The sequence below is a fragment of the Dasypus novemcinctus genome, chromosome 3, assembly GCF_030445035.2.
Source record: "Dasypus novemcinctus isolate mDasNov1 chromosome 3, mDasNov1.1.hap2, whole genome shotgun sequence".
In the NCBI taxonomy this organism is placed as follows: domain Eukaryota; kingdom Metazoa; phylum Chordata; class Mammalia; order Cingulata; family Dasypodidae; genus Dasypus; species Dasypus novemcinctus.
Genome location: NC_080675.1, coordinates 59,220,369 through 59,247,115, shown reverse-complemented (window position 1 = coordinate 59,247,115; position 26,747 = coordinate 59,220,369). Strand labels below are relative to the sequence as shown.

General features: G+C 36.7%; 1 protein-coding gene and 1 pseudogene across 3 annotated transcripts in view; both read right to left on the bottom strand.

Moving 5' to 3' along the window:
• TXNDC16 (thioredoxin domain containing 16) overlaps positions 1 to 26,747 on the bottom strand; it is a 132,634-nt gene that overhangs the window by 93,207 nt on the left and 12,680 nt on the right. For 2 of the 3 annotated variants that reach the window (XM_004449347.4, XM_071213933.1), the window contains exons 2-6: positions 26,393 to 26,435; positions 25,499 to 25,799; positions 24,453 to 24,535; positions 20,311 to 20,384; positions 18,971 to 19,045 (exon numbers count right to left, since the gene is read on the bottom strand). In XM_004449347.4, the coding sequence (XP_004449404.3) occupies positions 18,971 to 19,045; positions 20,311 to 20,384; positions 24,453 to 24,535; positions 25,499 to 25,661 (395 nt within the window). In that variant the 5' untranslated portion in view covers positions 25,662 to 25,799; positions 26,393 to 26,435. The remainder of the gene's footprint in view (positions 1 to 18,970; positions 19,046 to 20,310; positions 20,385 to 24,452; positions 24,536 to 25,498; positions 25,800 to 26,392; positions 26,436 to 26,747) is intronic. The other variant, XM_071213934.1, reaches the window with a different exon arrangement.
• Positions 4,622 to 14,163, bottom strand: LOC139438150 (MOB-like protein phocein pseudogene; annotated as a pseudogene).

The window sequence follows — 26,747 nt, the reverse complement described above, 5'->3', positions numbered from 1 at the left end:
CTGAGATTTTTTTTTAGGTTTGTTTATTTACTTTTTTTTCTTTTTTTTTTTCCCCTCTACATCTGGGTAGCTCACCTATGGAGGGCTGCCACAGGGTGACTGATTGGTGAGCACTGGCAGCCTGAGACAGTTGTTAGTGCCTGAGAGTGAGGCCTATTTTTTCTGCTATTTTTTTTTTCTCTTTTTCCCTTTTTCTTTTTTCTCCTTATTTTCTTTCTTTTCTTTCTTTCATTTTTCCCTCTCTTTTCTTGTTTCTTTTGTTCTACCTTCTCTTGTTTGGTCTTCATTTTCTTTCTTTCATTCTCATCTTACCAGCCTTTTGTTTTATTTTATTTCCTGTTTTTTTTTTTCCTTCCACCTTTTTTATTTTTTATGATTTTTAACTCTTATTACTTATTTTTTTCTCTGGCTTTTTTATTGTTCCTTTTCCATCCTTTATTATTATTATTCTTTTTTTCCTCTTTCCTTTTCTATGGACTTAATATTTTTGGGGGGAGACACAGACAACCACAAGGATATAGAATAAATGAAACCAAGTATCAAAGAAGACCTTTCACACACACACAAAAAATGAAATAAAACCTTAGACTAGAAAGAGAAGTTAACCAACTGAATAAGCCATCAAGATAAACAGATGCCTATACACCAGCAAAAAATTACAAGCCATACTAAGAAACAGGAAGACATGGCCCAGACTAATGAACAAACTAAAAAGCACAGGGAGACATAGAATGTGGAACAACTAATCAAGGATGTCCAAACAAATATCATGAATCAACTTAATGAAGGGAAGGAAGAGATAAAGGATATTAAGAAGACACTGGGGGAACATACAGAAGAAATCATAAACACACATAAAAAGACAACAGATCTGATGGTGATGAAAAGCACAGTGCAAGAAATTAAAAATATGCTGGAAGCACATAACAGCAGATTTGAACAGGCAGAGGAAAGAATTAGTGATGCTGAAGATAAAACATCTGAAATTGCACAGAGTGTAGAACAGAGAGATTTAAAAAATAGAAAAAATTCAGCGAAGATTAAGGGAAAACAACACGAAATACACAAACTTATGCATTATAGACATCCCTGAGGGAGAATAGAAAGGAAAGGGGACAGAAAAAGTATTAGAGGAAATAATGGCTGAAAATGTCCCAACTCTTATGAGGGACATGGATGTACATGTCCAGGAAGCACAGCACACTCCAAATAGTATAAATCCTAACAGGTCTACTCTGAGACACATACTTACCAAATTGTCAAATGCTCAAGTCAAAGAGAATTCTGAAAGCAAGAGAAAAAGAGATCATCACATATAAGGGAAGCTCAGTAAAATTAAGTGCTGATTTCTCATCTGAAACCAGGGAGGTGAAAAGGCAGTGGTATGACATAGTTAAAGTGCTAAAAGAAAAAAACTGCCAGCCAAGAATTCTGTATCCAGCATAGCTGTTGTTCAAAAATGAGGGAGAGTTCAAAATAGTCACAAAAAGAAATTTAGAGATTTTGCCAACAAGAGTCCTGCCTATCAAGAAATACTAAAGGCAGTTCTGCAGGTTGAAAGGGAAAAACAGGAGAAAGAGGGTTGGAGGAGCATGTAGAAAGGAAGATTACTAGTAAGAGTAACTAAAAGGATGAAGAGAAAAACAAATATGACAAATATAAACCTAAAGAAAAAATGACTAATGTAAATACTGCCTTCACAATAATAACATTGAATGTAAATGAATTAAATTCTCCAATCAGATGACACAGGTTGCCAGAATGGGTAAGGAAATACAACCCATCTATATGCTGTACACAAAAAATTTACTTTAGACCCAGGGACACAAGGAGGTTGCAAGTGAAAGGTTGGAAAACTATCATATACACAAACAATAACCAAAACAGGGTGAGAGTAGCTAAACTAGTACTGGACAAAATAGGCTCTAAGTGGAAAACTACTGTAAGAGACAAATAAGGACACTATATATTAATAAAGCGTAATCTATCAAGAAGAAAGAACAATCATAAATATTTATGCACCTAACCAGGGTGCCTCAAAATACATGAGACAAACAATGGAAAAACTAACAAGAGAAATAGATGCCTCTACAATCAAAGTGGAGGACTTCAATACACCATTATCACCATTAGACAGAACATCTCAACAAAAGACTAATTAAGAAAAAAACCTTGAAAAATACATTAGGGGAACTAGACCTAATAGACATATACAGAAAATTACACTCAAATACAGCAGGATATATATATATTTTTTTTAAGATTTATTTATTTATTTATTTATTTCTCTCCCTCCCTCCCCCCCCAGTTGTCTGTTCTCTGTGTCTATTTCCTGCATCTTCTTTGTCCACTTCTGTTGTTGTCAGCGGCACGGGAATCTGCGTCATCTTGCTGTGTCAACTCTCTGTGTGTGTGGCACCATTCCTGGGCAGGCTGCACTTTCTTTCGCACTGGGCGGCTCTCCTTACCAGGCGCACTCCTTGCATGTGGGGCTCCCTACGCGGGGGACACCCCTGCGTGGCAGGGCACTCCTTGCGCACATCAGCACTGTGCATGGGCCAGCTCCACACGGGCCAAGGAGGCCCGGGGTTTGAACCACGGACCTCCCATGTGGTAGACGGACGCCCTAACCACTGGGCCAAGTCCACCGCCCGGATATATTCTTCTCTAGTGCACACTGACCGTTCTCCAGGACAGGCCACATGCTAGGTCACAGAACAAGTCCCAACGAATTTAGAAAGACTGAAATTACACCAAGTAATTTCTCTGACCACAATGGAAAGAAGCTGAAAATTAATAAGGGGCAGAGAACCAGAATAGGCACAAATATATGGAAGTTAAACAATATATTCTTAAATGATCATGGGTCAAGGAGGAAACTGCAAAAGAAATCAGTAACTACCTAAAAACAAGTGAAAATGAGAATACAATTTATCAAAACTTATGAGATGAAACTAAAGCAGTGTGAGAAGGAAATTTACAGTCCTAAATGCCTCTATTAAAAATGAAGAAAAAGATAAAATCAAAGACCTAATTGTACATTGGAGGAACTAGAAAACAAAAAACAAAATAATCCCAAAGCAAGCAGAAAGAAGGAAATAACAAAGATTAAAGCAGCTAAGTGATATTGAGAATTTAAAAACAAAACCAAAAGCTGGTTCTCTGAGAAAATTAATAAAATTGACAAACACTTAGCTAGACTAAGAAAGAAAAAATGAGAGACAATGCAGATAAATAAAATAAAAAACAGGGGATACCACCACTGATCCCACAGAATTAGAGGATACTCTAATTCATTAGAGAATACTCTGAAAAGTTGTATGCCAACAAGATGGATAACAGATGAAACCGACATATTTCTATAAACCCACAAGCAAACTGCACTGACAAAAGGAGAAACAGAAGAACTCAACAGGCCAATCACAAGTAGTGAGATTGAGTTAGTCATCTAAATCTTCTCAACCAAGAAAAGCCCAGGATGAGATGGCTTTACAGGTGAATTCTACAAATCACTCCAGAAAACTAATACCAATCCTGCTTAAACTCTTCAAAAAATAGAAGTGGAGGAAACATTACATAACTCATTCTATGATGCCAGCATCATCCTAATACCAAAGTCACATAAAGACATCACAAGAAAAGAAAACTACAGATCAATCTCTCTAACGAATTTAGGTACTAAAATTCTCAACAAAATACTTGCTAATCAGTAGAAATGATTATGTGATTTTTTTTTCTTTTGATCTGTTGATGTGGTCTATTACATTGATAGATTTTATATTGAACCAGCTTTGCATACCTAGGATAAAACCCACTTGATCATCGTGTATAATTCATTTGATGTGTTGTTGAATTTGATTAGCAAGTATTTTGTTGAGAATTTTAGTACCACTTATAGATGCCGGTGCGGGGCAGGAGCTGTGGCTCTTCTACCTCGCAAGCTGCATTCTCCGACACCTCCTCTGTCGCCTTGGTACAGCCACCTGCAAACTGCTGGTTGGACATGGAGCTCATGGTCGTCGCCTGAGCCCGCTGGCCCCAGAGAAGTCCAGAGGCAAAAAGGACGGAGGGTGAGGCAGTGGAGTCCATCTAGTCTGCCAAGGGCCTGGAATCTATCTGGGTCACTGGGCCTGGTGCAGTGTTCTGTATTGGGACATTCTGTGAGAGGCGGCCAAAGGGGAAGACTATGCAAAAGCGCAGACCAAAAGGAGACAGGTGCTACAACTGTGGAGGTCTAGACCATCACGCCAAGGAATGCAAGCTGCCACCCCAGCCTAAGAAGTGCCACTTCTGCCAAAGCATCAGCCATGTGGTGGCCTCATGTCCACTGAAAGCTCAGCAGGCCCCCAGTTCCCAGGGAAAGCCCTCCTACTTTTGGGAGAAAGAAGAGATACACAGCCCTACCCTGCTCCCAGAGGCCCAGAATAAAGCAGTGAGTGGGGGCAATACTTTTGCCATCAAGTTCTAAGGAGCAGGCATCAATCAGCAGAGTGGAGAAAGTGGGATAGGGTGGGTAGGGGTCAGCTGGCACTGCCCTGGATCTCAGGCTGGGATCCACAGCATCACTCCCTCTTCATTCTTGGTGCAGGGAAGGAGTGAGGCAAAGGAACTCCAACCATGCTTAATCCAAAAGCAAGTGAGAGCTTTCAGGAGAAATACCTTGAAAGCCTGCACGAAATACCTCGAGAATCTCCAGTTTTTTGATAATGGCTTGGAGAAAGAAGTTGTTTTCCTTTGAAAGAAAAATTTATAAAAGTATTTCTCATGCCAGAGTGAAAAGATTAAGTATGAGAGCAGATTAATGGACCCAACCCAGGAGTCACTACATTCCGTGGGAAGGAATGTCAGGGCTAGGGAATCTCACAAATTGTCTTCTCATAACCTACTCTGGGGACAGGGTGCTGGGAACTGTTCCAAACGGTGGGTCCTGAGGACAGGCAAGACAGGTGGTTGGGATAGCCGCAGACCTACTGCTCCTAACCTCACTCTTACCCTGTTCTGGGCCAACAACTTTATTTATTTACTCCCTTGGATAACTGTACCTTAGGTCCCACTTTCTCCAGGATGCCAACTACACTAGCTGTGTGTGAATGACATATCTTGTGCATTTTAAAACTTTTTAAAAATATACATATATATTTTGGTTTTGTATTTTTGTATATTTTAATCTAAAGTCCTCATTCCTGAACTGTGTTCTCAGGTACATGAGCAATCTCAGAGATAAGTCAGCAGCAGGTCCAGGTCTGCACAGCAGAAATACTTTTTTGCTGTTTTTGCTTTATCATCACAAAGAACAACTATTTGAACTACCTCAGTTTTGCCAATTAGAGCTGGCCTTTCTGCCCTAGCATCCTCTTGAAATCCCTCCACCTGGAGAGTGTTTCATGGGAGCCTAGGTCTTTAATTGGGTCACCCCATGACTTGATCTCCTATCGGAAGATTGGAAATTAGTCTAAAAGGGAAGGTGGTACAGAGAGGTTAGGAGAGGCTGGGCTAGGTTACAGATCAAGAGAGGAAAGCCAAGGTTAGGTGAAAGTTACCTATGTAATAAGGGATTCAAGTCCTCATCCTCTTCTTTCTGGGGCACGGGACTTGCTAGGCATACCAGATTCATCCTTCACTGGATTAGGCTAGGCTTACAATGCACAGTGAGTGTGTGTGAGAGAGTGTGTGTGTGTGTGTGTGTGTGTATGTGTATGTGTCCAAGGACAGATGTCTGAAGCAAAGACTAAAATCCTTAACCTTTTAAAAATCGGGACTTTTCATGCTTGGTTTCCAGAAAGACCATAAGTGAAGGCTACTTTGTGGTTCCTGGAACCAATGTCCTACCCTGCTGCAGTAGCGATTAGTGTCGTGTTAGCTAAAGGAGAAAGTGGGGTTTGTTTGCATGCTGTGGGATCAATGCCAACCTACCTCACTGTTTTGAAATGGGGCAAATGCAACAGAACAAACACATTGGGTGATGTGTGTCTTGTCTCCCCCAAATGCTGCTCCCCTCTAGTTATTGTATTTGTCTGGGCTTTGTAGAACTTCACGAGTTGCTGGTTTGGTGATTGCTAGGTGGCCTTATTGGTGTAAATATAATGTGTTGGTCTTTCTCTGTGTTCTTTTTGGGGTTTTTATTTTTACAAACTTCTTTTCTGTGTTGAAAGAAAAATAGCCAAAGCATCTTTGACAGAAGATTCTGCACTAGGCAAAAGATCAGAAACATATACCTGGGGTTCCCTCTTGAAGCAAGGATCTTGAACCATCCTTTTTTTGTGTGTTTCCCTTCCCCTATTTTCTATTTTGGACTAGATTTTCTGTCCGGAGAACTAATCCCATTGCCCCTCTCCAGTTTCCCTTCTCTAATCCCCCTTATATTAATTTTGGGGGTATCTCCATAACTCTTCCATGATTTATACAAAAACCTGAATAATCTAGAAACACTCCATCCTTCATTCCCAACCTTCTGAGTAAATACTACTCCTTGATGTAATTCAAGCCAAAAGATTAACACTGCTGTATTTGGATTGACCAAATCTACTTAATCACCAATCCCAGGATAGAGAGAAACAATGGGGGAATGGAGGGTTGGTTTCCATGTAGAAAGCAAGTGTGAGAGATCTAGAAAGGGAAGATGAAAGTATATCCAAATTACTCAGGATCTTTTATGCAGGTGCAAGAAACTTATGTCAAAGTGGCCACAAGATTGTTTAATAGGAGACAGAAGAAAGTAACTCCGTGTTTACTGCTAGAAACTAAAATTTTGTGTGGGATCTTAATTTATTGAGAGGAAAGGAGGGTAGGAAACCATGTCTGTTATTTCCTTAATTCTTTCCCCTCATTCCTGAATTGCAAGAGACTGAGCTCCATTGGGCTTTGGTGACTCTGTCATTGGGGTATGCCTATCTGATGGTTGATTTTGTACTGGGTTTTACTTTCCCTTCTGCTATCATTTTGTAACACATGCTGATCCTTTTCTCTTCCCCTCTTTTCCTTGAGATAATACAATGAATAAAGAAAGACTTATTGGTACCGAAAAAAAGAAGTACCAAATCGAGCAGTTAGACAAGAAAAAGAAATAAGAGGCATCAAAATTGGAAAGAAAGAAGTAAAATTTTCACTATTTGCAGATGACATACATATATAAGAAAGCCACAAAAAATCTACAACAAAGCTTCTAGAGCTGATAAACAGGTTCAGTAAAGTGGCAGAATATGAGATCAGTACACAAAATCAGTAGCATTTCTGTCCACTAATAATGAGCAATCTGAGGAGGCAATCAAGAAAAAAATTCCATTTACAATAGCAACTAAAAGAATCAGGTATTTAGGAAAAAACTTAACTAAGGATATAAAGGACTTGTATACAGAAAAGTATGTAACATTTTTAAAGGAAATCAAAGAAGATGTAAATAAATGGAAGAATATTCCATGTTCCTGAATTGGAAGATTAAATATCATTAGGATGCCTATCCTACCCAAATTTATTTACAGATTTAACACAATCCCAATAAAAATAACAATAGCATTTTTTACTGAACTGGAAAATCTAATTAGGTAATTAATCTGGAAAAGCATGGGACCCCAAAGAGCCAAAAACATACTGAAAAAGAAAAACAAAATTGGAGGAATCACACTACCTGACTTTAAAGCATACTGTAAAGCTACTCTAGTCAAAACTCCATGAAATGTTAGACATACTGACCAAAGGAACTGAATAGAGAGTTATGCTATAGATCCATGCAAATATGGCCAAATGATATGCAACTAGGTCACCAAGTTCTCAACTGGGACAAAGTAGTCCCTTCAATGGTGTGGGGAGAACTGGATATCCATATCCAAAAGAATGAGAAAGGATCACAATCTCACATCCTATACAAAAATTAACTCAAGATAGATCAAAGACCTAAATATAAAAGCCAAGATCAGAAAGCTCCTAGAAAATAATGTAGGAAGCATCTATAAGATCTTGTAGTAGGAAATGGTTTCATAAACTTCAAACCCAGAGGGCAAGCAACAAAAGAAAAAACAGATAAATGGAACCTCCTCAAAATTAAAAACTTTGTGCTTCAAAAGAGTTTGTTAAGAAAGTGAAAAGGCAGCCTACTCAATGGGAGAAAATATGTGGGAGCTACTTATCCAATAAGGGTCTAATATCCAGCATATATAAAAAAAAGATCAACATCACTAGCTATTAGAGAAATGTAAGATATCATCTTACACCTATTAGATTGGCTGCTATTAAAAGAAACAAATAGAAAACGTCAAGTGTTGGAGAGAATGTACTAGAATAGGAACACTCATCTACTGCTGGTGGGAATGTAGAATGGTGCAGTCATTGTGGAGGACAGTTTGGTGGTTCCTTAGAAAAGTAACTACACAATTGCCATATGATCCCACAATCCCATTGCTGGGTATATAATAAGAAGAATTAAAAGCAGGGACATGAACAGGTATATGAACATCAATATTGATAGCAGCATTATTCACTATTGCCAAAAGATGAAAGCAACCCAAGTATATACATCAACAGATGAATGGATAAGCAAAATGTGGTATATACATACAATGGGTATTACTCATGTGTAAGAAGGAATGAAGTACTGACACATGCAAAAATACGGATGAATCCTGAAGATCTTATGTTGAGTGAAGTAAGCCTAGTTACTAAAGGACAAATATTGCATGAACTCACTGATATGACCTAAGTATATTGAGCAGACTCACAGAGCTAGAGTCTGGAAAATAGGTTATCAGGAGAAAGAAAGTGAGTAGAGGGTGGTGACTTGATGCTCAATACAGGCAAAAAACCATGATAAGATGGAAAGGCGTGGTTTGGCAGTGGAGGGGTGTGATGGTGATGCAGGGATGGGTGTGATGGTGATGCAGGGTGATGCAGTGGAGGGGTGTGATGGTGATGCAGGGATGGAGGGGTGTGATGGTGATGCAGTACTATTGAGGTCAATAGTACTGGAATGTGAAAGTGCAGGGTGGGGGTGTTGGGATGGACTATCCATGGAACAGAGGGGAGGGCTGGAGGAAGTAACAGGTGAACTCTGGGGATTTGTAGGTCTCTGGCTGAAACTACAATGGTGTGAATGTTTCTTCTGGCAAATATGGCAGGGGAGGGTCACTAGTGCAGGGCGTCAGTGGTGTGGATATGTGGGAAAGCATGTACCTGGGGCATGTTTCTATAGAATATGAGTGTGTTCATCTTAGCATAGGGGGTTATTTCAATGATGGGAGACCCACACGATAAACAACAAAATATTAAACTCCTATCCTGGGGAGACCTGCTACATTCTCAAACAGAGGGGCAAGAACCTCTGAAGTACATAGGCGGCACCTAATAAAAGAAAACAGACCAGTGTGTCAACCCTTCAATATTAATGCATGTAACTATGAACCTTGTTCTTCAAAAGCTGAAATTTAGTGGTTTCCATAGCTTTCAAGGGAGGTAGAAGGAAGAATGGGTGGAACACAGAGCATTTCTGGAGCACTGGAACTGTTCTGCATGATCTTGCAATTATGCATACCCGCTATTATGTATTTTGTCAGAGCCTATAAAAGTATCTGGTGCAGGGAAGCAGATGTGGCTCAACTGATAGAGCATCCATCTACCATATGGAGAGTCCAGAGTTCAATCCCCAGGGTCTCTTGACCTGTTTGGTAAGCTGGCCCATGCACAGTGCTGCTGCCACATGCAAGGAATGTTGTGCCATGCAGGGGCATCCCTGTGTAGGGGTCCCCCACGTGCAAGGAGTGTGCCCTGCAAGGAAAGCAGCCCTGTGTAAAAAGCAAATCCTGCCTAGGAGTGACGTCACACACATGAAGAGCTGATGCAGCAAGATGACACAACAAAAAAGAGACAGTTTCCCTATGCCGCAGGATAATGCAAGCTGATGCAGAAGAACATACAAAAAGCAGACAACAGGCGGGGGGTGGGGAGGAGGGAATGGAAGAGGAATAAATAAAATAAATCTTTTAAAAATATATATATATATATGGCGCAAAAGGTAAACCATAATGTAAACCACTGATCATAGTTAGCAGCAATGCTTCAATATTTGTCCCTCAGTTATAACAAATATAACGTACTCATGTTGGATATTACTGGTAGGAGAGAATTTAATGGAGCGAGTGAGATATATGGGAATCCTATATTTCTTCTGTGACCTCTGTAACCTAAGGATTCTTGTAAAATAAAGTAAAAAAATAATAATACAATGGGGGAACATACAGAAAAAGTTGTCAATATACATAAAAGATAACAGATCTTAAATAAAAGGCAAAATGCAAAAAAAAATTTTATTTTTTATCTTTTTTTCCTTTGTTTTTGAGGAGGTTTTGGATTGCAGAAGGGATACAACTGTTGCAGGGGAGGATTACTGGTGTGGAGTATCAGTAGTGGGGGGATGTGTGGGGAGGGGTACAACTGTGGCATGCCTCTCTAGAATATGAATGAGTTCATAGGTTTTGGTGGGTGGAGACCCACACAATAACCAATGGAGTACCAAATTCCCATCCTGGGGAGTCCTGAAACATTCTCTAATAGAGTGGTAAGAATCTCCAGAGTACATGGAAAGTGCCTAGCAAAGGAGGACAGACCAATACATGAGGCCCTTGTACTTACGAATCTTGTTCATGTGAAATTGAAACTTAGCCTACTATTATATATTGCCTAAGAGTTACTTCCTGAAAGCCTCCTTAATACTCAAATGTGGCCTCTCTCTAAGTCAAACTCAAATATAAACTCACTTCCCCAGTGTGGGACAGGACTTCCAGGGATGAGCCTCCTTAGCACCGAGGGATAATTACCAAGCATCAACTAGCAATGCATTTGGAAAAAGACCTAGACCAAAAGGAGGAGATATTAAATACAAATGAGTTTTTATGGCTAAGAAATTTCACAGTGAATTGGGAGGTCATTCCAGAGGTTACACTTATGCACATCTCAGGTGGATCTCATTGACTGCCACAGTAAACAGTGCCTCAAACAGGGCTCTAGAGATACTATAGGCAGGGCGAACAACCCTAAGAAATCAGCACCCCACTGGTGGGCCTCACCTCAGAATATACGATAACATATCGCCCTAATGTATCAGAGTTAGACTCATTTTTAATTTTCCTACATATGATACTTCTACCCCTTTTATTTGAACCTTAATTAGCACTATACCCATTATATATGTCCCGAAGACTTTAATCTTCAGTTTATTCATATGCCAGTTGAGCCCTTAATCTTAGCACAGTTGCAGCCAACAACACTCTTCAGTTCATCAGACTCACCCAAGATAACTAACAAAATCATGATGATGGACAATGCCCATCTCAAAAAACAGAGAGTATCTTCAACTAAAAGCAAGACAGTTCCTTCCATCTGCCGCATAAGACCTAAACCCCCTCTCAGTCTGGAGTGGGTATCACAATTCCAAAGTCATCAAGATTGAGGAATGAACAAACATACGGGGAGAATGTAACCATGGACCAAAGTAGACTTACTTTTGTAATAATGGAAGAACTTGTAACATTGATATAAAGATAATGGTTACCAGAGGTTCTGAGGGGAAGGGAAGGAAGAATAGGTGGAACATGGGGCATTTTGGGGGCACTGGAATTGTTCTGCATGATATTGCAATGACAGCTACAGGCCATTATATGTTTTGTTAAAACCTATAAAATTGTACAATGCAATGCACACACCATAATGTAAATTATTGACCATGGTTAGTAGCAATGCTTTAATATTTGTTCATCAGTTGTAACAAATATACCACACCAACATAAGATGTTATTAATGTGGGAAAATGTGGGGGTAAGGAGGTATGTGGGAGTCCCAATATTTTCTTTTTTTTTTTTTTTTAAGATTTATTTATTTATTTAATTTCCCCCCCTCCCCTGGTTGCCTGTTCTTGGTGTCTATTTGTTGCGTCTTGTTTCTTTGTCTGCTTTTGTTTCTTTGTCCGCTTCTGTTGTCATCAGCGGCACAGGACGTGTGGGTGGCGCCATTCCTGGGCAGGCTGCACTTTCTTTTCACGCTGGGCGGCTTTCCTCATGGGCGCACTCCTTGCGCGTGGGGGCTCCCCCACGCGGGGGACACCCTTGCGTGGCACGGCACTCCTTGCGCGCATCAGCACTGCGCATGGCCAGCTCCACACGGGTCGAGGAGGCCCGGGGTTTGAACCACGGACCTCCCATATGGTAGACGGACACCCTAACCACTGGGCCAAAGTCCGTTTCCCTCCAATATTTTCAATGTAACTTTTCTGTAGTCTAAAACTTCTTTAAAAATAAAGTTTTGGAATGCAGATGTGGCTCAAGCAATTGAGCTCCCACCTACCACATGGGATGGCCCAGGTTCAGTTCCCGGTGTCTCCTAAAGAAGACAGTGAGTTAACACAATGGGCAGGTGTGGCGAGCTGACACAACAAGATGATGCAATGAGAGACAAAGAGAGGAAAACATAATGAGAGACACAACAATGCAGGAACAGAGGTGGCTCAAAGCAATTAGGCACCTCCCTCCCATATCAGAGGTCCCAGGTTCAGTTCCTGGTGCCACCTAGAAAAACAAGGAGGATGAGCAGACACAGCAAGTACAAACAATGAGGGGGTGGGGAAATTTTAAAAGTTTTAACTATACATATATAACTGTTTAACTCTGAATAGTGTTTTGCACTGAGTAATGGGATTATAAAGAATTTCAAGTTTTATTCATGGCTTTCTATATTTTTTCATATATATTACAATAAGGATATTATGCAGAGTAGCTACAGCTCAGTAATTGAGCATCTGCTTTGCATGTATGAAGTCCTGGGTTCAATCTCCAGTACCTCCTTAAAAAACAAATAAGGATATTATTTCTGCAATCTAAGAAATTTATTTCCAGTCTTTTTTTTTTTAATAATAATAGAAAATCAGTGAGGTAGAAGGGCACAAAATTAATACCCAGAAATCAGTAGTTTCCGTATATATATGCATATATAATATATAGCTATATAAACTACACAAAATATATTAGCATATTTGTCTACATATGTCATAAGATAATGAAATAAAAGACTCATTTACAATAGGAGCAAAAGAGATAAAATACCTAGTAATAATTTAAATTGTCTATGATAAACCTGAAGAAAACTTTAAAACACAACCAGAGGACACAAAAGAAAACTTGAACAAATGGAAAGATGCCATGTTCTGGGACAGAAAGATTTATCAAAAAGATATAAATTCTGTCTACATTAATTTGTAAATTTAATGCCAGTAGGATTGGGGCAAGGAAGAAAAGAAACTTGTCAAACTAATTCTATATATTAAACATAAACAAAATAAACAATTCTGAAAAGAGAATATATAAGGTGTTAGATCTATCAGATTTTATAACATAGCAATTATTTAAAGTAGTGGTACTGGTTTACAAATAAAGATTAATGAAACAGAATAGAAAGTCCAGAAATAGACCCAAATACATAAGGGTGTTTAATGTAAAAAGTAGAATCTCAAAGGGTGAAGAGATTCATTAATATCAGTTGTATTGTGATAACCAAGTAGCCACAAGGATAATATATAGCTTAATTCATTTCTCATACAATTTACCATGTTAAATTCCAAATGGATCAAAAATTTAAAAGTAAACCGATGACACAAAAATGTTTCATTTTCATATTCATCAAATATCTGCTGATGATGAAAATATTCTGTAAATTCTACGGCATACTGATCCTAGTTTTGCTACAGATGATTCCTTTACGCTAACTCTGCTGGGAAAATATTTATTGCTATTCAGAAGACATGCAGCCCCATCAAGGGTGTGCCTAGTGTAGTCTATGGCATGACACTCTTGGAGTTTTATGAGCTGCACAAAGAAAAATCCATTGTTCAGTTGCTGTCATCTGAGTACATGTATTTGGATGGCACTCACTCTGAAGTTTGACAGCAAGTCCATTTAGCTCAAGGCAGAACTGCCTCAAATGTTCATACTTCCATACACCTTCATCTTTGCCTTCAGGTGGTTCAAGAATTTTGTCAATATTGGAGCAATCTGCCCTTATGTTCTGTTGAATATACTGTTGAACAGCTAGTGTACTGTCCATCTCATCAAAAAATTCATCAGGCCAATTATAGAAATCCTGCGCCTTGGTGCCCAGCCTGTTCTGCCTCAGCACTGCCATCCCCTCTGCTATGACCTCTAAATTTGTGATGAAATATAATTTGATGTCCAAGGATAATCTGATTGTACCAATTTTAGAAGAAGAAGTGAAGAATTCAGTTTCTGGAGAAAGTGAAGCATAAAGGAAATCAGAGAAAAATGTACTGAACACATAATTAACTATAATTATGTACTGTATATATATATCATTTAGACACATCAATCATGTATCCAAATTATAGCTTTTTTTTGTTTAGAATAGGTTTTTGTAGGCTGTGTATAGCTTTTTAAAATGGGAAATACTTCTTAAGTTATTCATGAGCTGTACATTCACTGGTGCGGCACTCATGGTTTTTAAATAAGATTAATATCTGTTTATAATGCCTATTAATAAAAGGATTTACAGTTTGGTAAAACTGCTGCTAAACAATCATTGGGGGTCACAATCCTCATCAAATAAACCCATCTATATAAAGATGAGTGAGCTTGAGTTTTCGCACAAGCCATTTACTAAAGAAAATAGTATAGTTTTCCTTTAGTTTTTGTCCCTGAGTTTAGATATTCTAGAAAATTCTGTAATTCAAAGTTCAGTTTTAACTGTTAATTGTTCAAAAAAGGGATGAAAATATTTAAAAATTCTGTTTATAGTTTTTGATATGCATATATAATTATGTGTATATCCAAATATAAATGCAAATGAAGTATTAGTAATACTTAAATGATTTTACTATGCCACATAAAGTATATTCTTGGCCAGCCATCTGGAAAGGATTTACTTTTCTACAACAATGGATGTTACATGTGAAATGATGATAACTATAAGGCACGTAAATGATGTTCCCACTGGAAACCCTCTCCTCTGTCCTTTCCTAATTCCCTTTACTCTCTTCCCGGACTGCTTTTCATAAGAAGCTTTTCATAAAAATGTGATTTAGTGGTGGCTTATACTTATACCTATTTATATTTGTATTCATTGCTTACAAATTATACCTCATATTAGCAATTACATTACACTACAGGAAAAATGTATTGGCATAAACTCTTACCTTTGTTTTGCAAAATTGTTTTAACTACTTGATTCTTTAAAATATTTGATTCTTCTGTTAGTAGCATTAATATTTTCATCTAACCATAGAGGCAGCATTTAGGTAGATTGAGAGAATGTTGTAATATTTATTTTGTACCCTCTCCCCACAAAGTTTATGTTTGAATTATATGCACATGTGAGATTATTTGCAATAATTCACAGGTTCCAAGGGTGTTAATGAATAGTCATACATTTTTTGGACTCTGTTATAATTCATTGTTTTAAGAAGGATTCTACTTCAGATTTAACCATCTAATATTCTCTTGAAGGCAATTTTTAAAAAGGCACTGGAGGTCTTTCTGCCAAACTGTTTGTAGTGGGGCATTAAAGGTGAAGAAAATATTTAAATGCATCGCTTGAACAAATTTAACAAACATGGGGAACTTTGTTTTCAATTTTCATTTTCCTTTCATAAAAGGCTTATTTTGAAATGAAGATGAAAATGTATTCAACTTACTTGAAGTGAGGAAATAATTTATAGAAAATGAGACAAGTATGTATGGTAAAAATGTGGGAAATAGTAGGATACTGAAATTATATGTATAATTTATGCCTTTAAGAGCCTGCCAGCCTGTTTGGCTTTGAACAGTGCTGTCCGAGCAGCCATTCATAACTGTGCCCCAGCCCACAACTATCTTTTAGTAAGTTTTATGTTCTCAGTGAAAGGAATGCTGACTTTGAAATTATGCATTTATACTAATGTTACTATAGATCAATGGGAAGAGTAATTTTTAAATGAACTTGCTAAATATTGAGAGACTAAACTACTAAATAAATTATACAGTAATGTTAAAAAAAAATTTTTAAGTAATAGTGAAACCATAAAACCACAAGGAGGAAACATGGGTAAATTCCTTTATAAGGCAAAAGGAGAACTTTACTACAACTTAAAATTCAGAAGTCAAAATAGGAAAGCTAAATTTGACCACAGATTTTTTTAAAAGTATACACTACAGAAATTCAAAAGCTAAATGACAAACTTGAAAAAATATTTTTGTAGTTCATATCACATAAGTTACTCTCCTTTACATGAGAGACTGGCTAGAATTTAATAAGAATAAAGTTCAAAATACAATAGAAAAATGGGCAAAAGCTATCACATAACAGTTCATTTCCTATTTTCTGAATAGTGTGCAAGTACAAGAGAATACAAGAGGAAGAAACTGCATACCAGGCCTTGGATATTTCAAACTCATGGTTTTAATCAGGCAAAAGTAGGCTAATAGATGAAAAGCCTTGTTTTTTTCCTCATGGCAATTTGTAAGGTACAGTTAAGATACAGAACACCATTTAACAGTTTCTTCAACATTTTAAATATCATTTGTAGAATACTATATTCCACAAGACATTTTTCTTAATTTAAACAAAAAAGAGGACACTGCTACTTTGGAATTGTACCTATTTGAAGTGTAAGTGTTGCCCTGGGGTACACTCTGGATGCCCTAGATATTGACAATACCTAAATCTGTGCTCCCCAAAAGCTCAAATTCCTACAGTTGCCTACTTGACACTGAACCATGATGGATACTCAACTTGTTAAAGTAGACTCATCCTTTCCTGCAAATTAATCTTGATTGCCTATATCAGATAGTGGTGAGATTGGATTGGAGAAGAGCAAAATAGGGAGAGAAGGGAAAAAGAGACCAAGGCTTAATTCAAATCTGTAGTTTTTCTTGGGTAAAAGGTCCTGTTACTAAGTTTATCCCACCTCCTAAACATTAAATAAATAAACAAACAAACAAACAAATAAAATTTTAAAATAAAAAAATAAATTTAAAAATTCCTTCTTTGGTATCTCTACTCTACATCTCCCTAGACTATGCAATAGCAGTTTCTATGAATGATTGGATCCAGCAAATCTTTCTCATATTCACCAGAAAGATTCAAATACAAATGTCTTTCTATCACACTTGAGTGATGACGCAAAAGCCTGAACTGATCCTTCACACAGTAAACAAAGACCACCTTCCTACTTCTCTGCTCTCATCTGTAGTTTCACATTTTATATTCCAGTAAAATCACCTTCTCCAAACTATTTCTAAACTCCATAGCGTTGCTTACAGCTCCTCCTATTTTCCTACCCTTGCCCTTCTTCACCAAGCAAACTCTTACTTATCCTTAAAGACATATCTGAAGCATCACCTCCTTCAGGAAGCCATTTTGATAAACATCTTCTCTCATTCCAGACACAAATAAGTATCCCCTACTTTGTAGTTCTATAAGTCCCTATACATATATAATTTTATTATTTTACTTATAACATGTTTTCTGTTTATATACATCTCCCCAAGAAAACACTAAATTCTAGAAAACAGAGGCCAGTTTCTATTCTGTTTTGTATACCCTGTTCCTGGTAAGTGTCTGGCAGATAGCTGTAACATGGGAAATAGTCTATTTGTGGAACTGGTATTCTATAAAACAGCATTAGTACAAATCTAAGAACGGATTGAAAGACATAAGCCTCTGGGACAACCAGGTCAGATAACAGGGTGCCAGCACTGACAGCCTATCCTCATCCAGGGCCCCACCTGTTTCAAAACCACTTTGTCATAAGGTTGTTCCAATATGGACCTGATGCTCAATAACTTGGCTTCATACTTTATGTGGAAAGACGGTCTTACCATACCCCTATCCCTCTAAGAATCTCCTTTCTGTTTCTTCACCCTTATATCTGGGTCAAAGACAGAATTCACTGGAAAAATGGCAGAAACCAGTAAGTTCCTGAGGACAAACATATCTATCACTTGGACTCTTTGCTAAGCTTCATATGACTCCCACCCTCAAGGCAGAGACCCCTACTCCATCCCTGAAAAGGGTTTCCAAGGTGGCCCCGACTGCTCTTCGAAATTCCTCCTTTAAAACACCACCCCTCACCCATTATAGTTGGCTTCTAAGTCTACAAGCCATAGGGCCTATGTTTGTCAAGAACTTCTCAAGACCTTTCTTCAATACATTATCAGAACAGGAACATTTGAAAGTGTCCATCTGCAAAGTGGTAACAGTAAGTTTCTACTTATAAGTTTGAGTTTTCTGTAAATTTAATTTCCACCCAATTTTTTAGGAAATTGGGTGGAAAAGGAAAAGGAAATAGAGGAAACCAAGCAGAAAACATCAGTGAAGATCTTAATGGGCAACAAACCTACAACAGTGATAAACTGGAAAAGCCCATGTGAACACTTATTAAGAAGTCATATATTTTCTGGCTCTGTCACAAAAGAGAATGCCATACCTCATTCAAGGAAGATTGCAGAAATGGACCCCAGATGGGCCTGAATCATAGGCCTAAAGAAGCCATGCCAGGGAAATGATTTTTTTTTTTTTGGGGGGGGGGGGAATGAAATTTTGATCCACCCCATTGCTCAGTAAACACTAAGGCATGTGCTGGGACTGTTTAAATTATTTCTGCACTTAACAGGCACAAAGCAAGATATTACAGAAAAATATCTGGCTAGGTTAAGAAGCCAGGCATCTAAAATAACCCAGCCATAATAGAAAAGATGAGCTTTTTATCTGATGAAATCCTCACTCCAAAACTCAAATCAAAAACAACCATATAACTCTGTGGTCATGTTGGATTACAGAATCCATTAAAGAAATTTTAGATCCTCTATGTGGGGAGATAGACCAGCGATTTGTGTGAAAATAATGCTTACAAATATAATGTTAAAATCCTAAAATATTTTAATGGATGTGGTTGTCTATGTGAAATCAAGAGATAAGTAAATACGTGAATGAGTAACCCTGTACTTACAAGAGAACATGAGCAACAATGGCATCCACATCAAACAAGGTGTCAGTAGGGAATTCTCTGAGTAGTATGTTGCCCCTAAAAAAAATTTAAAAACACATTAGAGAAACATGTTTCTCAAGAATTCAATTACTGTCTAACACACCTGGCTGTAAGTTCTTTAATGTTAGACTACTGTGACTTATCAATATATCCTCGTGCCTAACAGAGTGCTGGCACATAACACACACACACATGCTTACTGAATTCATACTTGATAAATGTTCACCTTAAAAGCATAGGCTCAGGGCCTGGCAAAAAGACTGAAAGAAAATATGAGTCCAAACAAGGCTTCCCACCCACCTTCCCATCAAACACACATGTGCAGTTTCCCCAAATTGGACTGGAATGGGAAGTAGTAAGAAAAAGAAAGAACTTTCCTCAGAAATAGGTCCCTAGGGGAAGCAGACTTGGCCCAGTGGTTAGGGCATTGGTCTACCACATGGGAGGTCCATGGTTCAAACCCCGGACCTTCTTGACCTGTGTGGAGCTGGCCCATGCGCAGTGCTGATGCGCAAGGAGTGCCGTGCCACGCAGGGGTGTCGCCGTGTAGGGGAGCCCCACGCGCAAGGAGTGCACCCCATAAGGAGAGCCGCCCAGCATGAAAGAAAGTGCAGCCTGGCTAAGAATGGTGCTGTCCACATGGAGAGCTGACACAGCAAGATGATGCAACAAAAAGAAACACAGATTCCCATGCCGCTGACAACAACAGAAGTGGGCAAAGAAGACGCAGCAAATAGACACAGAGAACAGACAACCGGGGCGGAGGGGGGTCGGGGAATAAATAAATAATAAATCTTTAAAAAAAAAAAAAAAAAAGAAATAGGTCCCTAAGGATTTGGGACTTCTCTCTACTTCCTACGCCAAATCCCAAGTGTAGGAAAAGATTTGAGAAAACTCAGAGATTAGCAGATCCAACTACAGAATCCATAACCTGGACACTGGTAAGTCCCTCAAAAATAAAGTACATTTATTTCACACCTGAATATGGACCTGCCATGTCTACACATAAAATCCAATTTACTAAGCATTAGCAGTAGGAGTTTACATAAGAGTCATACTTCATAGTCAAAACAATTCTGTGAGGTAGATATTATTCTCATTTTATAGAAAAAGAGGCCAAAGTGCAGAGAGGTTAAATTATCAAATATCACATCTATTACTCAAACTTTTGCTAAACTTCATATGATCCTCACTACATAAAACTTTATTCTGGCTTAGGGATATCTTATATACTTAAATATTCTATAAGCATGGCTTTATATTTTTCAATCACACTAAAAAAAAACAAAAAACTTATTTACCTGAATAAATATGCTTTCATCAAATCCTTTTCTTTTCCACAGTATCTTGATGTTTCTTCTTTGACACAATTAACCTTTAAAAGATTACATTTAAGATTTAGAATATATATCAAAAAGTCAAGTGTCATGGTTAGGAAAATAAAGAGAATTAAACATTACAGCTTGTCTCCAGGTCCAAAATTTCTTTTTTCTGATTTTTATCTTGTAATTTATCACTTATTTAAGTGCTTAAGGCAACCAGAAAAGGGAATATTTAATTATACCTAACAGTTCAAATTTAATACAATCTTATAGAATGAGCAGAAGGAAACCAGGTACTGAAGGAGGGAAACAACATTTACAGCAGGACAGAAAAAATAAAATAAAACATGAGCAGATGCTTGAAAGCACAGAACTGAATGGTATGGTATTTTGGAACCACAAAAGCTTCCCAGCAGCTGGAATATAGCTAAGGCAGATACTTCTGGTTTCCTACCTAATATCCATGCTCCCCTTCTGTCTTACTAACAAAACTTCTCTAAAAGTAGAGCCCCATTACAAGACATACCCAGTCTCCCCAGGAGCTAAGGATGGCTGACAGAGATGTCAGCAAAAGTCACTGAGTTGGGATTCTAGGAGCTCTTTTAGGGGCTGACTGACTTAGCCAAGAGGATACTTTTGCTCTTCCCACTGACAAAAACAGTCAGAGAGAGCACCAGCAGAAGTGTTGAATTATAAGGTACCTTTTAAAAAGAAGCCACTTGCTAAGGATAATGCAACAGAAAGAAACAGAAAGAACAGAAAGAAAATGAACGTGACAACAGAAAGAAACAGAAAGAAAATGAACGTGAGCCCCTGATATAAGTACAGCATACCAGTCCTTGATAGCTTATAACTGGGACCCTATTAGTGAAAAATAAGGACAATATTGGAAGCAACATGAAGATAAAATGGAAGGCAAAAGAGATCAAAGATAAGGAAGTTAAGAGGATATTACATTAGTAGAGGCTAAGGAAGACAGGAGCCTGAAGAAAAGCAGAAAAGGACAGAATAGATTCAAAAGACTTTGCACATATGCAGTAAGTAAAACTAGGAAGAAGGTTGAGCATGCGTATGCTGCACGGGATAGAAGGGGTGAGGAAACAAAGAATGAAACAGTTTCTAAATGGGGCAACCAGGAGCTACCAATATAAACAACCAACACTGAGGCTGAAGAACAGCCTGATAAAATGTTTTGGTTATTATGGTGTTTTGGAGCTATATATCCTTAAAACCATGGTCTTAAACTTAATCGATTCTTGTGGATGTGAATCCATTGTAAGTAAGTAAAGAATTAATTTTAAGATGTAATGTTAAGGAATAATAAATGCTATAAAGAAAAAAACAGTAAGTAGGGAAAGTATGACAAGACATGGTTAGATAGTCGAGGTTTCTCTGAACAGATAACATCTACATAAAGAACTGAAGTAATGGAGTGATCCATATAAACACATAAATATGGGAAGGAGATGAGTTCAAAGCAGAAGAAAAGCACCTGCAAAGGCCCTGTGGTAATAGCACTCCTAGCAGGTTCAAGGAACAGAGAGATGAACAGTACGTGTCAAGATCAAAAAAGGAGATCAGAGAGGAAATCACAGTGTTCACACAGTCAGGAGTTTAGATTTTAGCATTAACAGTAATGGGAAACTTTTCTGAGCAAGGCAGCAACATGATCTGACATATCTGACTTATATGTGGAGAAGAGTTTGTAGAAAACAAGAATGAAAGGAGAAAAGCCAATTATTAGAGGTTATAATGTTTTCCCAGGTGAGAAGCAATAATGGCTTGGACAGGGCAAGAGTGGCATTAAAAATGAAGGTACAAAGAAACAAGACGCAGCAAAAAAGACACAGAAAACAGACAACCGCGGGAGGGGAGGGGAATTAAATAAATCTTTAAAAAAAAAAAAATGAAGGTACAGGAAAGTGGTTGGATTTTAGAAGTTTTAATAATAGAACCTAAAGGAAGTATTGATGGCCTGAGTGTAAGAGAAAGAAGTTAGGGATGACTCAAAGATTTTCTTTTGTTTTGTTTTTATTTTTGTTGTTGTTGTTTTTACATCTACTGTCTCATAATAACATAGCTACACAAGCTTTCTTTTGGTTAGCATTTGCACATTATATCATCTCCCCTCATTTGATTTGAAGATTTCTAAAGCCTTTATTTTAGATGTGCTTCTAAATAGATACAGTTGGGTTTTGTTATTGTATCCAGCATGGCAATGGTGGGAAACTGGCTCACCTGTTCCTTATTGTAAATGTTACGCCTGTTCTACTGTAGATGTTGCAGTTGTTAGATGTTGCAGTTTTTCCCTATCATTGTAGATGATGTTGCAGTTCTCAAAGCAAACAGCTGCTTTCCAATAAATACAAGGTGGAAACTAGGGTCGAGGCTCTCAGTTCCAGAAGCTTTGAGTTCCTTGGTCCCATCTTTATCTCCTCTCGTGTCTCTCTCTGTTCCTTTATTTTATAAAGTTCTGCATTGCCTTCCCTTAAAGCCAACCTATCCGTGAGCTGATCTCAGCAGCAATCTTTTTCTTAACTGGAATATTCAGTCAACATATCTTTTAGTATTGGATTCATCCACCTCTGCCTCCTGAAATCTTAACTTTTGAAGACAATCTCAAATGCTACATTTTGTGAAGTCTCTCCCAATACCATATATTACCTTCCACCCCAACAATTAGATTTAAGCTGTCATTCCTTTAAACCTCCATGGCATTTTATTTCTATCTCCCTTATGACAATGACCAGGTTGTGCTAGTTATTAAAATGATTTGTGAACATATTTTATCCCCCTGTTTAGGCTAAACTCTCCAAAGAAACGGACTGGGTTATATTCATCTTTCTATACAAAAAAGACTAACTATATTAATAGTAGGCTCATTTCAATCCCAAGAACATTTGTTGAGGATCTACTATGTGGGAGGGACTCAGCTAGGGTCTCAGTATGGGTCTGTCTTATTCGCTACTGCTCCTTACCATATAGCTCAATGTCCTCAACTGCAAAATCAAAAGTTATGTTCCTCCAAAAAAGGCAACACCCTGGGCAGGAGCCTTAACATTCTACTCCAGTTTTTAGATACAAAATTACTAGTCTACTAGTTACTAGGTATACAATATGACTATTCCTTTTGAATTTCATATCAATCCAATATTTCATTTCTAAATTTCAGTTTAAAATTTAATTCAAAGTGTCTCAGAGATGAGTGACATTATTATTCCATAGTGCAATCAAACTGTTGTTCAAAGTTAAATGAGACCTCTATCATAGAGCATTGATATACATGTGCATGCACTCACACACATATACACATCTAAAATATGTAGCCAGGGCTATTTAACCTTTCTAAGCTTTCTGTCCTGACAACACTGTAGCTGCAGAGACAAAGAGGAGAGTAGCCATCTCTCAGGGGAGGAAGGCTGATGAACTAAGAAAAATAAATGTGCACAGAATGTCAAGACAGATACAAATCTGAGAACAATTTAATATCAATGGATTATATCTCATTCAATTTTATGAAATACAAATTCTAAGTTTACACTAAAGGCTCATGTAGCTATTCAACCCATGATGCAGGTAGAAATTTTCCTTAATACTCCAAGGCAATTTTTAGCTTTTTTTGAGGAAAAAAAAATACATGATTTCAAGTTGGAGTACTTAAACTTTGTTCTAAAATAAGAGAAATTGCAACATAAGCCATTATAAAAACTTAGAATAGGAAAAAAAATACTTCAATTACCTCAACTTCGTTATGTCAGTTGTGCTTACAGAAATTCACTCAACAGTTGAATTGTGGATATTCATTATATTATGTCAGGCAAAGCAAAACAAAAACATTAACTACAGGTATGAAAAATGACACCATAATCCCAGAGGCAGGGTTTACAAAATAAAATTCTAAGCTAAAAAATTTTAACCAATTTTTTTCTATATATTTACTCATTTACACAATAATCTCAATGTATTTTCTGTGTTTCTTTTTCAACTTATGAAAAAAAGGTATAAAGTAATATTTTTAAGTTGTGGAACATAATAATTAAATATTTTTAGGTATTCAGTATTAAGTTATAGAGTTATAAAATGTTTGTCACAATATTTTACTAGCATAAAAATATTTCTACCTTTGTAACTGAAATTCCATAGTCCAGGAGAGGTTTAACAGCCTTTTTCAGTTCTTCAAGAAATAAAGTTGTACTTGGAGAATCTAAAGAAAGAAAATATTATTGAATGTTCATGACTTGCCCTTAAAATGCCATATTTTTTAAATTAAAGCCCAAAACTGAACAAGAAATATATTAGTTTACCAACTAGTCTGCAATGACAAAAAAAATCAAGTAAAAAAAAAAAGCAAGTAAACACAAGTTACATAGTTTCATAACCTTATTGCCTTATTGTTCTTATTTCTAATGTTTTTATCATGACATTTTAACTTTGTAAACTACCTTAAAATCTTTCTAAAATGAGAATACTTCTTTAAACTTAACATTTGGTATTATTCTTCTGAGTTTAATAGTATATATATATGTATACACACAACACATATATACACACAGAGCTTTCAAATGATTTTAAACTACCATTTTCAAATTATATTTATAATACAGTAGTCAGTAGAATCGTGGAGTCATTTTACTAGTTAATTCCAATTACAAAATGTTTAAAGCATAGAGACTTATATGAGACCATTATAATCATTAGTTATTTTTAATAATTATATTAATCAATATCATTAATGATACAGATCAAAAGCAGTATATTAAACTAAAGCATAACTATTATTACATTTAGAGTTGCAAAATGTTTTTTAAATATTTACATGCTAAAAATATAAGAAAGTCTACTCTCAGAAATGAGTAAGTAAAATTCAGATGTTATTTTATTAGTAGCAGCTAATTCTTAACAAGTACCTGCAATGGACCATAGGAACCTTATAGAACAAGTACTATTTCCTCATAATAGACAATAAAATAGAGACATGGAGAAATTAAGTGACTTGAACAAAATCTTACAGCAGGTCAAGTGGCAGAGTGAGGATTCAAACCCAGAATCATATGCTAATAGCAGCTTTATAGCACGTATTATTAATCCTGACAATATATTGCCACTGAGCATATTCATTAAATAGCAATAGAAACATTACAAGAATCAGAATTTTTTAAATGCTTACCAGCTTGACAAAAATAAGCTAAAGAGACTTTTCCTGGTTGCAAAGTACTGAAATATTTGTGAGGACTCAGTTCTGAAAGAGTGTCTCCTGTTGACTTATAAAAAATGCACATCATGACAACAGAGATCTCAACTCTTAATATATTGAAGCTGGAAGACATCATCAGCTCAAGTTGTATTCAGACGGGATTTTGTCTGTTTTGTTCACCACTGTGTTTCTAGTGCCCAAGACAAAAGCTGTCACAGAGTGGTTTTTCAATAAAGTTTTGTTGAATGAATTTGTTAAATGAATGAAGTAAAATCTGCAAAACGAAAAAGTTATGGCATTACTTATATTATTTGGATTTTACTAGTATTTTATTATTTCTTGTAAATATTTGAGGGGGTAACCTGTAATGATTTTAATATGATAATACTATTAATTTTTGATCCTTGCACTGATATCTATAAAATACTATATTAAATATCTTAAGTTTTATATCTATTTACTAGAATATGTTAAGCTAATTGTTATTTTTTAAAAGTTCTAAAATAAATTCTCAAACATTACCCAATCCATTTTTTAAATTGGGCATTTTATCTTTCTCTAAAGTTGATTTATAATAAATACTCAAATAGTTATTTAATACCATCTAATATATATGCCTACGACATTTACATTCCTTTTACTTTAAATCCCTAAAAGTTATCTACTAAAACTAAGAACATTCCTTTTAAATATACATATATTTTAATGTTTAAATCTTAGATTTCTTTATACAGTTTAAAATTCAAAGATATTTTTAAAACCTATAAAATCTAAGGCCCCTTTTTCAACTATTTTAATTCAATTCTATGTTCTGGACTCAAATTTATTTTTATATCTTTCTCACATCTTCTTCCATGATATACTTACTTCCATGCTGTCCTCTGCTGTCAATTCTCTTCACCTTTTTTTGCTAATTTCAAGGTTTAAAGGAAGACAGGTTAGGAAAAAATAGTCTACTATAAAAATCTCATCATCCTTCTAAAAGGTAAACATATATATATATCCACAGATACAGGAGATATATATTTTTTAAATTTCAAATAAGCCCCATGTTTTTAAAATACAAGATCACTATCTCAAAATAGGTGACAGGTAAAAACATTAAGAATTATTTTTATATACTTCTAAGGATATGGATAGAATCTCTCTGAGTAAAGAATAAGATGAGAGAGAATGGAAATCTGAGAAAAAAAACTTACTAAAATTGAAATTTACTCTGCTT